Genomic DNA, 17,487 nt, shown 5'->3' with positions numbered 1-17,487 from the left:
ATTCCTAGGGTCTTCAATAGATCCTTATACAGTGTAGGCATTTGCTATTAAATAGAAATAGACTTTGACTATTCCTAAACTGGCGAAATAGAGGATAAGCTTCTATTTTAATCTGAAAATGCATCCTAGCCCATTAATACACTCACCACGGGTGATCTGGGATGTTTATGATTCCCCCTTGCAAAAATGTCCCACTACAGCCTAAAATATAAATATAAAACTTTACGGCGCTAGAAGTTATGGCTAGAGACATTGCTTTATAAATATTATAGGGCTTTAATAGATTCTACACTTCAAAAAATGATTCACAGAATTTTCATCAATAAATTCTATGTTCACTAGAATATATTTCATATTTATTATATAATTACACAACCCAGTTAGAAAAGAACATTATAATATGGCACTTTACCTAATTACATTGATTCCTCTGTCCCTCTCCCTTACTGCAATCTTAATTCTATATATAATTCTATTAATTAATGATGAACTGAGACTGGATAAGAAAAAGTCTAGAGAAAAAGTATACATAGTTTTAAAGCTAAGGTATCTGATATCAAGTGCAGGGCCCCATTGGTTTCCAAAATAAAAATATTCAGAATAGCATCATGACTATTGAACTGAATTCAGTATTCTAAGAACAGAATACAACTACAACAGTGGAGAAACAGAGAACTGGGCAGCCTATTACTTTGAGTACATCCATATTGGTAGGCTCAGAATTATATAAGGAGACAAATTGGTATTTCATCTCCTCCTTGCTCTGGGGATGGATTAGGGAAGTCCAGATTTCTTTTTCAATTATTTCATTTCTTAGAGCCACAGCTGATGAGTCATGTCTTCAGATCTTAACCCCAAATGCATTTTTAGTGTTTTATATTAAGCCTTTCATTCATGCAATATCAGAACATGTAAAAGGTTTCATGAAGCCAGGTAAATATCTATTTTAGGGGAAAAAAAATCCAACGAGCTTTGTACTAATTGGTTCAGATTTGCCATTTGTCATTTATAAGTCACTAAAAACAAACTAACTTCGTTTTGCATTTCCTTTTAATCTTGAGATGAGCAGAGTTCTAAAGTTATCTTGATGAATATGGTCCATCTTAATGTGAAAAAAATGGGAAGGAGTCACATTTCTTCCACTGGTGGTAGGAAGCCTACTTTCAACCCCCAAGCTCTCTCATGGTCAAGACAGCCTTTGAGAACATTTTAAAAAGTTAGACTTTCTCTTCAAAGACCTTCTTCCTTTATGGTCCCCAAACCACAGTCAACTTCAGCTGTCTTAATCTTGCTTTTTCTTGGCAGAAAGCTAGAGTAGTCTTTCTGTTATGAAGTAAACAGAGAGGTTAGAAATATATATGAGAGGAAATAATTTCCATAACAACAATAATAGTTAAAAAGCCAAAGTTTAAAATAATATAAAAAAGGCAACAAAAGGTTGTATCTGTTAAGCACTGGTTGTTTTAAATGGTTTTATCCTGTAGAAGCTTTGTTTCCGAGGTAGGTATACATCTGTTAGTGCTGAGTGCTTCCTCCCGGTGTGGAGAGGTACGCATGTCCAGAGCACCTTTCCAGGCACTGGGATCTCTCCAGGTAACACTTGAACTCTGCCTCTCTTGTCTTTTTCCCCTCTCTTAAAGCCATGTGACTTTCAATTGTTAACTTCACCCAAAACCTTTAGTGCACATCCCACACAAAGTTTTAAAAAGTATTATAGTTATTTTAAAATATTTTAAGAAGTTATGGTTGCTGCAGACCTTCAGTAAGTGAACAGTTGGCTTTCAGTGTTTATAAAATCTCTAAGACAGGGCCATGGAGAGTGGGGCTTTGGCCCTGGTGAAATAAATGTGTGGCAGCTCACCAGGCAGAGCAGCTAAAATTTTTTTTTCTCTGAGAGATTTGTCTTGATAGAGAGGCCCCATGGCAATGTGGTCAAAGGAACAAATAAACTTTATTTGTTAAATAACAAATAAAGACAGCTTGGGTACGGATACTAACTCCGTCATTTACCAGCTGTGTGACCTTGGGCAAGTTACTTAACCTTTCTGTGTTTTCAGCTCCCTTGGCAACAAACCAAGGATAATAATAATACTTGGGTTGCTGTGAAGATTAAATGAGTTATATGTGGAAAGCAATTATAACAGTGCCTAGCTTAGGATAAGCTCTCTATAAAGGTTGGCTAAAATAAGTTGGAATTCAATATAATTGGACACCAGGCCCCTTTCTGACATGCTGGCCCTGCTCAGAGCATGAGGGAGGTTTGCCTGCTTTAGCATTTCTGCTCACCCATGCTGACTGTTGTGTCTGTTGTTCTAGGACAGTGGCTCTCAAACTCAAACATGCATCAGACTCAACTGGAGGGCTTGCTAAATACAGATTGCTGGCCCCCAACCCCAGAGTTTCTGATCCAGTAAGTTGGGGGCCTGAGAATTTGAATTTCTAGTAAGTTCCCGAGGGATGCTGACCCTTCCGGTCTAGGGACCCCACTCCGAGAACCACCGTTTTAGGATAATAGTTCCAATCCTGGCTGTGCTTTAGACCACGTGGGGAGCTTTAAAAAATTCTGCTGCCAGGCCCCTCAGATCAGTTAAATCAGAATCTTTGAAGGTGCGGCCCAGCCATCATTAGTTTTTCGAGCTCTCCAGGTGATAACAATATGAAGCCAAGGTTGAGAACCACAGCTCTATGCCATCACTATGCTGCCGAAATGGATGAATTTAAGTGACAGAGTGATTTTACAGATAAAGAAGTTGAAGCTTGGTGTAGTGTTTCCCATTGGAGTTCTTGCTATAAATGCTGATTTACTGAATCCACCTTTTGGGGTGAGGCCCAGGAATTTGCATTTCAGTAAGCACCCCAAGAGTCCCTTATACACATTTAGTTTTTTGATCTGCCTGAAGACACACAGCCAGTAATTGGTGGAGTTCTCACCTCCTGTCTCTGATGTAAGCAGCCAGAAATGCTGTTATTATGTAGGAGAGACAGCTCTGCATTTAATCTGTTTTTAAAATTTTTCTCTGAGCTCATTCACTCGAGGAAGGACCTTATATATTTATAAATACTGTACTTATATACTATGTTTATATACACAGTGGACTCTGTGACAGGAGCTGGACCAATAATAAATCCCATTCAAATGCTACTTAGAGGCTACCTTTATTTTGTTCACCCACTCTAGGATTTGAACCTTGAAAGGAAGCGTTAGTTGAGGGCACGGCTCCAGAATCAGACTGCCTGCTTCCTTCTACCATTGATAACTGTACAGCCTGGAGCAAGTCACCTAACTCTCTGTGCCCCAATTTCCTCAATTGATTTATAGGATCATGGTAAGGATAAATGCATTAATCCACAGAAAAGTGCTTCGAACAGTGCCTGGCAATGAGTGTCTATTAATGCTTCCTATTATGATATTTATTGCTATTGCTATCTGCACAGCAGACCTAAATGCTTGAAAAACTAGTTTATAAACTTAAAAGTTCTTTTCTACAGAGTTCACTGCAGAAAGTCAATGAAACTAAAATATACAAACTAGAAAGAGGATTTTTAAAAAATGTATGGAGTGTAGAAGAAAATTACTAAAGAATTTTGTGTGCTTCTTGGAAGTTTTCTATATATAAATTCAGGAAAGTATTTCTCCTCACCCAACTAGGTGCCACGGTAAAAAAACACTATTTCTATGATGGTTGTCCAATTGGACCAGCCTATACAGAGGAGCTTCTGTGAAAGACAATTCTGGCTTAACCTTAAAAGTAGAATGACTGGTAACTTAAAGGGGAAAAACGGGCAGATTTATCAGAATTATAACATATCCATTATGTAATTTTACTCACAGACCTGGCTTTGTTGACTGTGGTGTTTTTTACTTTTGCCTTGTTCTGGAACTTCAATCTGCTAAACAGATTAGTGAAATGTCAGTCAGCACAGCCGGAGAAGCGAGCACACAAATAATCTATTTAACCAGCACATTTCTCCTTCCACAATAATCCTCTTAATGGTCCCGAAGGCTGCCAGTCAGCAGGACACCTGCTCGTCAACTGCACAGGCCCCCTTCGTTTGCAAGTATCTCAGCGTTACAGAAATTGAGTCCCCCAAAAGTGAAGTGAAGCTTAATGTTTAACATTGGTGGTTGCCTGTGGATTTTGTGATTTAACACAGCTTTTAAAAGGACTTCACACGAAATGAACTCCTGAATCCAGAAATAATCCACAGAGCTCCAATCCATATGCTGAACCAAAGCCAGATGGGGCTTTGATTAATCAAAAGGCATCATTAATCAAGGGAAGAATCAAACCAAAGTTTAAAATACTTGAATATATCTCATGCACATAAGGTAAACTTAATATAACGGTCAGGGGCCCAACAGAACACAGATGGCCCACTCCTGGGGTAACTAGGGGAGTTTCTAAAAGGAACTGCCTAATGGGGGTGTGGGGAGGATTCAAGTGAATCAGTGACGGGGTGTGGGAGCCCTCAGAGGCTAGCAGAGAGGGGCTAGGGAGGGTGGGAGTAATTCTTACCGCTTCTAGGCCTGAAGCGGCGAGGGCAGCAGCTGGTACTGGAACCAGAGTGGCCGTAGCAGCAGGGAGGAGAGGTCACCTACAGGAGCCGTGGCCCTCAATAGAGGGCCGGGCCAACCCCAGAGACCCAGCTGGGACAGAGGTGGAGAAATAAATACCCCAGTCTCCATTTTCTCCCACTCTCCAACCTCACTGGGTTTCCCCCTGGGTGACACCAGTGGGAGGCTGGAGGTCAGAGGGCAAGGTCACAGCACACAAAGGTCAGTCTCCTAGCCAGGGTTTAGGGGAAAGTGCTCTTAGACTCTCCTTATAGAAAAAGAAAAGAACTGCTATTAAACAACTGTGCATTATGTGCGTATGTCAACTTATCACTCTATAATCCTGAATGTTTCTGTACTAATTGCCTTTCTCCTTCAACAATAAACTTCTTAACACTGGATTCTCAGTTTCTAGCCACTGTATGGTAAACATAGGCATTGGTAAATGATGGAATGAGGGGGTGAATTAACTAAGTTGTTTATTATTGCTTATTACTCATGAGACTATAGAGTGGGACATTACAAAATAAGTGGGATAAATAACGTGACACTGCAAAAGAGCATTATCTTTTAACTTAATTTTGCCATAAAATACATTGCTTTGAAGGATATGTAGGACTTCCTTTAGGTTAATATTCTCAACAGAGATGGTTATATAGTTGAAGCCTATCTCAATAGTTTTAAAAAATCATTATTAGGTCTTGGTAAATGAGAAATTAATGCTCTGATATCTTATGTGTTTCATTATTATTATTTTATGATATTACATTACAGTTTGTAAGTAGTCTTGTGCGATGAAATACAGAAGTTGGGGGAAACCTCCCGGAATTTTTCTCTCTCCTAGTCTCCTTCCCCTCCCCCTCCCCATGTAGAAATGAAATAAAATAGAACCCACTACAAATGTTAAGCAACTTCTGATATAATCAGTTTCCTTGACTTATTTCAATAGGCTTTATATATTTTATATACTGGGGTAATAAAGTTGGGGGAAAAAGGTAATCCTTTTTTCATAATGCAGTATTCCTGCACTCTCTCTCTCATCAACAGAATTTCTGTTAATACTATAACCCTTCATTCCTGCACAGTAACTTCCCCCTGGCTCTCTAAAACTTTGTCCTCCTGCTGTGCTCAGACCATTCTTGTGATGACTGTAACGTCAGTACATTTTCTGTTTCCTGAACTGGACCAGCTATGCAAAGGCTGCCATTCTTGGGACATCACATAGCACTGCCCTTGGTGTTTCCCTTTCTCATCACATAGCAGAAGCACACTTCAAAGCACCCATCTCTGAACCCAGTGGCCTTTTACATAGTCTGATCTTGCCCCAAATGAAAGAGGAGTGGAGAAAGAAATATTTATGGCAATGGTAGTTGGGGAGGGAAGGGGAGGTATGAGGCAAGCTGGAATCAGAAGGTTACCTGTTCTTTGCCATTTTTCGGAAAACCAACTTAGAGATTCAGACCCACTGAAGATGGTAGAGCAGAAAGTTCTCTGGTGACATCATGGAGTCACCATCCCAGCCCCAGACTGCCTACTTCTTGGTTTCTTTTAGATGAGAGAGAAACAAACTTTTATCTTGTCCAAGACACTTATTTTGTCTCGTTTTGTTTTTTGTTACAGGAAGCCAAATCTATTCCTAACTAATAGACTTTATTTTCAAATAAAATAATCCTTTAATTCTGTTCTATTTACAAGTAGCAAATATTAAAAAAAAAACAATTTAGGTTTTTGTGTAGGAGCATAGCTCTAAGAAGAATGTTACACTTCTTTTTCCCTTTCTGGTTTTCAATTAATACTGTCTGAAGAATTTAACATGGTTTTTGTTGCATGTTTACATTTTTCTTTAGTGCATTTGTTTGACTTCAAATTTTAATGATCTCTTCATAAATGGTTCAAGTCTTACGTTTGAAAGCATTGCTTAAAGCTAACTAAGCTAATTAACTTTGTTGGCACTAAATTTCTTCTTTCACTCCTTCCTTCTTACCAGGATAAAACAGTACTATGTAATCTCCCTAGGGACCATCTGCTTTATTTATGGGGCTCATTTGGTTACAGTTTTCTTAATTTCTCTTTCCCTCCCCAGATTCTTCACAATTATCAAAATCTTAGAATTTATTCTGCCTTGCAAATTAGAGACCTCTGTATCTTAGTCCATACAAGCCTTCTATAAGCGATAGGTGTCAGTTCAGACGTTATGTGTTTACCTAGAAAATGAGTGAAAGTCACAGTCAAACATTTATATGGCTACTTTAAGCTCCATAAAATGACTTGTTCTCATCAATTGTGCTTTGTGAGGAGGTCTAGAACTTAGTCGCAGTTAAACAGCTGATCTGTCTGTTCTATTTCCCTTGCAGGGTCCCATTCTACCCGGGGGTTTGTAGATGAAATTCCAGACTAAAATGTGGACTATTCCTACAACATCCAGTTTTCCAGAGGAAGGCTCTTAACTTTTGTTTCTAAGAACGAAAATAAGGGAAGAAATAAAGAGTTTGTGGAAATAAAACTTGAGTATTTGGATAAAGCAGTACAAGTTTTATTGACTACCATGCTGATTTTGCTGTCAGCCACTGGGATAACTATAGATTTTAATTTGCGTGCAAATCTAAGGAATGTGGTAGCGTGCTTGTTTTTCTTTAAAACTTTAAATAGACTACTACCTTCTCCTATTATAGAGCAAACTCTTTTGCTATTCACTGTACAAGTGTTTCCTGCATCAAATAGCTTACACTTTACTGAACAACATTTGAGAGTACTTCTCCCTTTTAATGGGGCTACTTTAATTACTTTTCTCTCTCTGTCTCTCTGTATCTGTCTCTCTCTCTACATATATATACACACATATATGTATAATGACGTGATATATTTATGTTTATACATATTTATCATATATATATGTAAATATGTAAATTGGAGCCTAAGAGGGTCCATCCTGCCTAGGAGGTTAGATTTTATTACTCTTTTAAAAAGAGCATCCTTGGGACTTCCCTCGTGGCACAGTGGCTAAGAATCCCCCTGCCAATGCAGGGAACACAGCTTCAATCCCTGGCCCAGGAAGATCGCACACACCGTGGAGCAACTAAGCCCGTGTGCTGCAACTACTAAGCCTGTGCTCTAGAGCCCACAATCCACAACTACTGAGCCTGCGCACCGCAACTACTGAAGCTTGTGTGCTCTAGGGCCTGCGTGCCGCAACTACTGAGCCAGTGTGCTGCAACTACTGAAGCTTGCATGTCTAGAGCCTGTGCTCTGCAACAAGAAAAGCCACCACAATGAGAAGCCCGCACACCACAATGAAGAGTAGCCCCCGCTAGCCGCAACTAGAGAAAGCCCATGTGCAGCAACGAAGACCCAACACAGCCAAAAAAAGAAAAAAAAAAGACACGTTCTTAATTTTAAAAAAAAAAGCATCCTTGATTCTTTTATTGCTTTGATTTGCTACTTTCTAGTACATTTTGAAGTGTTCGAACACCAAGGGGCAGTGAATTTTATCTTCCCTGGGAAAATATTTTCAGTTCTAGAAGAAAGAGAAATAAGTATAAAATGCAAGTTTTTTCTTAGAAAAAAGCTGCTAAGTCAAGTAAAGATCAATGTTAAACTAACGGTATTATCCACCCTTTTATAAAACACTAAAATTAAATGAAAACATTAGGGAAAGTTTTCAAATATTTTCTGTCGTATTTTTAAAGACCAGTGTACTATTCTGCAAGAGAATTATGTTTATAAATGTCAACCAAGCATTAGTATTTGTAATCATTTTTTATTTAAAACCAAACTGTACTATCTTATTTGGGACAAGCTTTTTTCATGATGGTGACAAGGCAAGTAGAAAGTTTAAAATCTTGGGAACTCTCTTTATAGCACCAACACTTTCAGTGAGTAACTAGGCCTTTATTGAAGAGATGAAGACTAGAAAAACAAAGTAAATTTTACATTGAGGAAAAATTATAGCCTTGAGAGCTTCTTTTACTCAATGGCTTCTCCAAACTGCTAAAGGCATTTTAATTTGGCACAGTGGAAGTATTAAGAGGCTGTGAGTTCTTTCTAGAGACAAAACTGCAGAGCTTATGTAAACTCATCGCTGCTGTGTTAAAGACCTCTTAAGATCCTGTCTTTATGATGTTGCTTTTGTGGTAAATCTGGAGTCTTCCGTTTGGGGGAAGGTAGAAATACAAGGATACAGAGTAGAGGATTAGAGAGTTCTCAGCAATCCAAGGATGACTTCTCCTTGGAAAAAATGGCTTGCATTCTGAAGACTGAGCTCCCAGAAGGCAGAGAAGCTCAGTTCTGGGCAGTTGGGTTCTTCCCTTGAGGACCAGACTTGCTGGCCCAGGGAATTCATCAGTGTAGTTTAGTGTCAGCTAGCTGATGGTGGAAACAAAGTGAAACATACACAGATAAGAGCACTCACCATTTCTGGATTCTCTGCAGCTTGCTTTACCATCTTTTCTGAGATCATCTTTTTCAAGCAGCTACTCAGCAAAAAAGCCTAAGAAACCCAGAAATAAAGAACTCTCTCAATTGAAGAGATCCTCATTCTCTTCCTTCCCTCTTCATACAGCGAAGCAGATTTTGTGCTCTGCCCTACAACAGTATACTTTTAAGAATTTAGGGGACTTCCCTGGTGGCGCAGTGGTTAAGAATCTGCCTGCCAATGCAGGGGACACGGGTTCGAGCCCTGGTCCAGGGAGATCCCACATGCTGTGGAGCAACTAAGCCCATGTGCCACAACTACTGAGCCTGCGTGCCACAACTACTGAAGCCCACGCACCTAGAGCCTGTGCTCTGCAATGAGAAGCCCCCACACCGCAACAAAGAGTAGCCCCCACTCGCCACAACTAGAGAAGGCCCTCATGCAGCAACAAAGACCCAACGCAGCCAAAAATAAATACATAAATAAATTAATTAATTAAAAAAAAGAATTTAGAGTTCTTCTTTAACTTTCATTAATTTGCATAAGATATAATTAGCAAATAACCATAAATTTTCTCAATAACCTGGATATATTTGCAGTAATTTTTTTAAAGGTAGATTAAAAATGACCAGGATCTCATTATTAATCTTTTTCCCTTTCAAAACTTCCCCCTTGAGACAGTCTAAGAAGTCATGAGAGAAGGAAGATAGAAGAGAAATCCAGGACAGTAGGGAAGGTACACAGCCACGACGCTTCCCAAGAGGGATTTGTAAGCCCTCTGAGAAAGGTGCTCGCCCACTACCTTCGCTCAGGACTTGATAAAGTCTGAAAAAAGATCAAGAGAGAAACAGAGGAGGGAGAAGATGGCGGAAGAGTAAGACGCGGAGATCACCTTCCTTCCCACAGATACAGTAGAAATACATCTACACGTGGAACTGCTCCTACAGAACACCCACTGAACGCTGGCAGAAAACGTCCGACCTCCAAAAAGGCAAGAAACTCCCCCCGTACTTGGGTAGAGCAAAAGAAAAAAGAAATAACAGAGACAAAAGAATAGGGACAGCACCTGCGCCAGTGGGAGGGAGCTGTGAAGGAGGAAAGGTTTCCACGCACTAGGAAGCCCCTTCGCGGGCGGAGACTGCGGGTGGCGGAGGGGGGAAGCTTTGGAGCCACGGAGGAGAGCGCAGCCACAGGGGTGCGGAGGGCAAAGCGGAGAGGTTCCCGCACAGAGGCTCGGCGCCGAGCAGCACTCACCAGCCCGAGAGGCTTGTCTGCTTCCCCGCCGGGGCGGGCGGGGCTGGGAGCTGAGGCTCGGGCTTCGGTCGGATCGCAGGGAGAGGACTGGGGCTGGCAGCGTGAACACAGCCTGAAGGGGTTGGCGCACCACAGCTAGCCGGGAGGGAGTCCGGGGAAAAAGTCTGCAGCTGCCGAAGAGGCAAGAGACTTTTTCTTCCCTCTGTGTTTCCTGGTGCGCGAGGAGAGGGGATTCAGAGCACCGCCTAAACGAACTTCAGAGACTGGCGCGAGCCGCAGCTATCAGCACAGATCCCACAGCAACAGGGGCACAGAGGAAAACACGGAGAGATTCCCGCACACAGGCTCGGCGCCGAGTAGCACTCAGCAGCCCGAGAGGCTTGTCTGCTCCCCCGCCGGGGCGGGCGGGGCTGGGAGCTGAGGCTCGGGCTTCGGTCGGATCGCAGGGAGAGGACTGGGGCTGGCAGCGTGAACACAGCCTGAAGGGGTTGGCGCACCACAGCTAGCCGGGAGGGAGACCGGGAAAAGGTCTGCAGCTGCCGAAGAGGCAAGAGACTTTTTCTTGCCTCTTAGTTTCGCTGCGCGCAAGGAGAGGGGATTCAGAGCGCCGCCTAAACGAACTCCAGAGAAGGGCGCGAGCCACGGCGATCAGCGCGGACCCCAGAGACGGGCGTGAGACGCTGGGGCTGCTGCTGCCGCCTCCAAAAAGCCTGTGTGTGAGCACAGGTCACTCTCCACACCGCCCCTCCCGGTAGCCTGTGCAGCCCGCCACTGCCAGGGTCCCGGGATCCGGGGACAACATCCCCGGGAGAACGCACTGCGCGCCTCAGGCTGGTGCAACGTCACGCCGGCCTCTGACGCTGCAGGCTCGCCCCGCCTCCTCTGTACCCCTCCCTCCCCCCGCCTGAGTGAGCCAGAGCCCCCGAAGCAGCTGCTCCTTTAACCCCCTCCTGTCTGGGCGGGGAACAGACGCCCTCAGGCGACCTACACGCAGAGGAGGGTCCAAATCCAAAGCTGAACCCCAGGAGCTGTGCGAACAGGGAAGAGAAGGGGAAATCTCTCCCAGCAGCCTCAGGAGCAGCGGATTAAAACTCCACAAACAACTTGATGTGCCTGCACCTGTTGAATACCTGAATAGACAACGAATCAGCCCAAATTCAGGAGGTGGACTCTGGGAGCAGGAGATATTAATTTTTCCCCTTTTCCTTTTTTTTGTGAGTGTATATGTATATGCTTCTGGGTGAGATTTTGTCTGTATAGCTTTGCTTTACAATAGCTTTATTTTACTTCACTATATTATAGCCTCTTTCTTTCTTTCTTTCTATTTTTTCTCCCTTTTACTCTGAGCTGTGTGGACGAAAGGCTCTTGGTGCTCCAGCCAGGCATCAGGGCCGTGCCTCTGAGGTGGGAGAGCCAACTTCAGAACACTGGTCCACAAGAGACCTCCCAGCTCCACGTAATACCAAACGGCAAAAATCTCCCAGAGATCTCCATCTCAACATCAAGACCCAGCTTCACCCAACGACCAGCAAGCTACAGTGCTGGACACCCTATGCCAAACAACTAGCTAGACAGGAACACAACCCCATCCATTAGCAGAGAGGCTGCCTAAAATCATAATAAGGCCACAGACACACCAAAATACACCACCAGACGTGGACGTGCCCACCAGAAAGACAAGATCTAGCCTCATCCACCAGAACTCAGGCACTAATTCCCTCCACCAGGAAGCCTACACAACCCACTGAACCAACCTTAGCCACTGGGGACAGATACCAAAAACAACGGGAACTACGAACCTGCAGCCTGTGAAAAGGAGACCCCAAACACAGTAAGATAGGCAAAATGAGACGACAGAAAAACACACAGCAGATGAAGGAGCAGGCTCAAAACACACTGGACTTAACAAATGAAGAGGAAATAGGTAGTCTACCTGAAAAAGAATTCAGAATAATGATAGTAAGGATGATCCAAAATCTTGGAAATAGAATAGACAAAATGCAAGAAACATTTAACAAGGATGTAGAAGAACTAAAGAGGAACCAAGCAATGATGAAGAACACAATAAATGAAATTAAAAATACTCTAGATGGGATCAATAGTAGAATAACTGAGGCAGAAGAAAGGATAAGTGACCTGGAAGATAAAATGGTGGAAATAACTACTACAGAGCAGGATAAAGAAAAAAGAATGAAAAGAACTGAGGACAGTCTCAGGGACCTCTGGGACAACATTAAACGCTCCAACATTCGAATTATAGGGGTACCAGAAGAAGAAGAGAAAAAGAAAGGGACTGAGAAAATTTTTGAAGAGATTATAGTTGAAAACTTCCCTAATATGGGAAAGGAAATAGTTAATCAAGTCCTGGAAGCACAGAGAGTCCCATACAGGATAAACCCAAGGAGGAACACGCCAAGACACATATTAATCAAACTGTCAAAAATTAAATATAAGGAAAACATATTAAAGGCAGCAAGGGAAAAAAAACAAATAACACACAAGGGAATCCCCATAAGGTTAACATCTGATCTATCAGCAGAAACTCTGCAAGCCAGAAGGGAGTGGCAGGATATATTTAAAGTGATGAAGGAGAAAAACCTACAACCAAGATTACTCTACCCAGCAAGGATCTCATTCAGATTTGATGGAGAAATTAAAACCTTTACAGACAAGCAAAAGCTGAGAGAGTTCAGCACCACCAAACCAGCTTTACAACAAATGCTAAAGGAACTTCTCTAGGCAAGAAACACAAGAGAAGGAAAACACCTACAATAACAAACCCAATACATTTAAGAAAATGGGAATAGGAACATACATATCGATAATTACCTTGAATGTAAATGGATTAAATGCTCCCACCAAAAGACACAGGCTGGCTGAATGGATACAAAAACAAGACCCATATATATGCTGTCTACAAGAGACCCACTTCAGACCTAGAGACACATACAGATTGAAAGTGAGGGGATGGAAAAAGATATTCCATGCAAATGGAAATCTAAAGAAAGCTGGAGTAGCAATTCTCATATCAGACAAAATAGACTTTAAAATAAAGACTATTACAAGAGACAAAGAAGGACACTATATAATGATCAAGGGATCGATCCAAGAGGAAGGTATAACAATTGTAAATATTTATGCACCCAACATAGGAGCACCTCAATACATAAGGCAAATACTAACAGCCATAAAAGGGGAAATTGACAGCAACACAATCATAGTAGGGGACTTTAACACCCCACTTTCACCAATGGACAGATCATCCAAAATGAAAATAAATAAGGAAACACAAGCTTTAAATGATACATTAAACAAGATGGACTTAATTGATATTTATAGGACATTCCACCCAAAAACAACAGAATACACATTTTTCTCAAGTGCTCATGGAACATTCTCCAGGATAGATCATATCTTGGGTCACAAATCAAGCCTTGGTAAATTTAAGAAAATTGAAATTGTATCAAGTATCTTTTCCGACCACAACGCTATGAGACTAGATATCAATTACAGGAAAAGATCTGTAAAAAATACAAACACATGGAGGCTACACAATACATTACTTAATAACGAAGTGATTACTGAAGAAATCAAAGGGGAAATCAAAAAATACCTAGAAACAAATGACAACGGAGACACGACGACCCAAAACCTATGGGACGCAGCAAAAGCAGTGCTAAGAGGGAAGTTTATAGCAATACAAGCCTACCTCAAGAAACAGGAAACATCTCGAATAAACAACCTAACCTTGCACCTAAAGCAATTAGAGAAAGAAGAACAAAAAAACCCCAAAGCCAGCAGAAGGAAAGAAATTATAAAGATCAGGTCAGAAATAAATGAAAAAGAAATGAAGGAAACAATAGCAAAAATCAATGAAACTAAAAGCTGGTTCTTTGAAAAGATAAACAAAATTGATAAACCATTAGCCAGACTCATCAAGAAAAAAAGGGAGAAGACCCAGATCAATAGAATTAGAAATGAAAAAGGAGAAGTAACCACTGACACTGCAGAAATACAAAAGATCATGAGAGATTACTACAAGCAACTCTATGCCAATAAAATGGACAACCTGGAAGAAATGGACAGATTCTTAGAAATGCACAAACTGCCAAGACTGAACCAGGAAGAAATAGAAAATATGAACAGACCAATCACAAGCACTGAAATTGAAACTGTGATTAAAAACCTTCCAACAAACAAAAGCCCAGGACCAGATGGCTTCACAGGTGAATTCTATCAAACATTTAGAGAAGAGCTAACACCTATCCTTCTCAAACTCTTCCAAAATATTGCAGAGGGAGGAACACTCCCAAACTCATTCTACGAGGCCACCATCACCCTGATACCAAAACCAGACAAAGATGTCACAAAGAAAGAAAACTACAGGCCAATATCACTGATGAACATAGATGCAAAAATCCTCAACAAAATACTAGCAAACAGAATCCAACAGCACATTAAAAGGATCATACACCATGATCAAGTGGGGTTTATTCCAGGAATGCAAGGATTCTTCAATATACGCAAATCAATCAATGTGATACACCATATTAACAAATTGAAGGAGAAAAACCATATGATCATCTCAATAGATGCAGAGAAAGCTTTCGACAAAATTCAACACCCATTTATGATAAAAGCCCTGCAGAAAGTAGGCATAGAGGGAACTTTCCTCAACATAATAAAGGCCATATATGACAAACCCACAGCCAACATTGTCCTCAATGGTGAAAAACTGAAACCATTTCCACTAAGATCAGGAACAAGACAAGGTTGCCCACTCTCACCACTATTATTCAACATAGTTCTGGAAGTCCTAGCCACAGCAATAAGAGAAGACAAAGAAATAAAAGGAATACAAATCGGAAAAGAAGAAATAAAGCTGTCACTATTTGCAGATGACATGATACTATACATAGAGAATCCTAAAGATGCTACCTGAAAACTCCTAGAGCTAATCAATGAATTTGGTAAAGTAGCAGGATACAAAATTAATGCACAGAAATCTCTTGCATTTCTATACACTAATGACGAAAAATCTGAAAGTGAAATTAAGAAAACACTCCCATTTACCATTGCAACAAAAAGAATAAAATATCTAGGAATAAACCTACCTAAGGAGACAAAAGACCTGTATGCAGAAAATTATAAGACACTGATGAAAGAAATTAAAGATGATACAAATAGATGGAGAGATATACCATGTTCCTGGATTGGAAGAATCAACATTGTGAAAATGACTCTACTACCCAAAGCAATCTACAGATTCAATGCAATCCCTATCAAACTACCACTGGCATTTTTCACAGAACTAGAACAAAAAATTTCACAATTTGTATGGAAACACAAAAGAACCCGAATAGCCAAAGCCATCTTGAGAACGAAAAATGGAACTGGGGGAATCAGGCTCCCTGACTTCAGACTATATTACAAAGCTTCAGTAATCAAGACAGTTTGGTACTGGCACAAAAACAGAAATATAGATCAATGGAACAGGATAGAAAGCCCAGAGATAAACCCACACACATATGGTCAACTTATCTTTGATAAAGGAGGCAAGCATATACAGTGGAGAAAAGACAGCCTCTTCAATAAGTGGTGCTGGGAAAATTGGACAGGAACATGTAAAAGTATGAAATTAGAACACTCCCTGACACCATGCTCAAAAATAAACTCAAAATGGATTAAAGACCTAAGTGTAAGGGCAGACACTATCAAACTCTTAGAGGAAAACATAGGCAGAACACTCTATGACATACATCACAGCAAGATTCTTTTTGACCCAGCTCCCAGAGAAATGGAAATAAGAACACAAATAAACAAATGGGACCTAGTGAAACTTAAAAGCTTTTGCACAGCAAAGGAAACCATAAACAAGACGAAAAGACAACCCTCAGAATGGGAGAAAATATTTGCAAATGAAGCAACTGACAAAGGATTAATCTCCAAGATTTACAAGCAGCTCATGCAGCTCAATAACAAAAAAACGAACAACCCAATCCAAAAATGGGCAGAAGATCTAAATAGACATTTCTCCAAAGAAGATATACAGATGGCCTACAGACACATGAAAGAATGCTCAACATCATTAATCATTAGAGAAATGCAAATCAAAACTACAATGAGATATCATCTCACACCGGTCAGAATGGCCATCATCAAAAAATCTAGAAACAATAAATGCTGGAGAGGGTGTGGAGGAAAGGGAACACTCTTGCACTGTTGGTGGGAATGTAAATTGATACAGCCACTATGGAGAACAGTATGGAGGTTCCTTAAAAAACTACAAATAGAACTACCATATGACCCAGCAATCCCACTACTGGGCATATACCCTGAGAAAACCATAGGTCAAAAAGAGTCATGTACCAAAATGTTCATTGCAGCTCTATTTACAATAGCCAGGACATGGAAGCAACCTAAATGTCCATCGACAGATGAATGGATGAAGAAGATGTGGCACATATATACAATGGAATATTACTCAGCCATAAAAAGAAATGAAATGGAGGTATTTGTAATGAGGTGGATGGAGTTAGAGTCTGTCATACAGAGTGAAGTAAGTCAGAAAAAGAAAAACAAATACAGTATGCTAACACATATATACGGAATCTAAGGGAAAAAAAAAAAAAAAAAAGGCCATGAAGAACCTAGTGGCAAGACGGGAATAAAGACACAGACCTACTAGAGAATGGACTTGAGGATATGGGGAGGGGGTGGGGTGAGATGTGACAGGGTAAGAGAGTGTCATGGACATATATACACTACCAAATGTAAAATAGATAACTAGTGGGAAGCAGCCGCACAGCACAGGGAGATCAGCTCAGTGCTTTGTGACCACCTAGAGGGGTGGGATGGGGAGGGTGGGAGGGAGGGAGATGCAAGAGGGAAGAGAAATGGGAACATATTGTATATGTATAACTGATTCACTTTGTTATAAAGCAGAAGCTAACACACTATTGTAAGGCAATTATACTTCAATAAAGATGTTTAAAAAAAAAAAAAAAAACTTCCCCCTTACATCCCTTTTTTTCTATTACTTTGTAAACAGCTTATGTCTTATGAGCAACAAATAATAAAAACTGCTTATAATTGCAATCAAATCAACTGATGATGGTCAATCTTATATTTAACTGTATGCATAATGACTGAGAGACCTATTATTAGGCATACATACTAACCTGTTTGAAAGAATATATTAGTACCTTATGGCTTTTACTGAACTAAAGACAAAATTAGTTGTTTTTCTTCATTTTTAAATTTTCTG

General features: G+C 40.7%; 1 protein-coding gene across 1 annotated transcript in view; it reads right to left on the bottom strand.

Moving 5' to 3' along the window:
- Positions 1-292: 292 nt before the first annotated feature.
- Positions 293-17,487, bottom strand: part of SNX31 (sorting nexin 31) — a 75,868-nt gene continuing 58,673 nt past the window's right edge. The window contains exons 12-14 of the mRNA XM_007173409.2: positions 8,964-9,041; positions 3,835-3,891; positions 293-1,323 (exon numbers count right to left, since the gene is read on the bottom strand). Of these exons, the coding sequence (XP_007173471.1) occupies positions 1,231-1,323; positions 3,835-3,891; positions 8,964-9,041 (228 nt within the window). The 3' untranslated portion in view covers positions 293-1,230. The remainder of the gene's footprint in view (positions 1,324-3,834; positions 3,892-8,963; positions 9,042-17,487) is intronic.

This window comes from Balaenoptera acutorostrata, chromosome 17, assembly GCF_949987535.1.
Source record: "Balaenoptera acutorostrata chromosome 17, mBalAcu1.1, whole genome shotgun sequence".
NCBI lineage: Eukaryota > Metazoa > Chordata > Mammalia > Artiodactyla > Balaenopteridae > Balaenoptera > Balaenoptera acutorostrata.
Note: the sequence above shows the minus strand (reverse complement) of the source record. Positions and strands in the feature narration are given on the sequence as shown.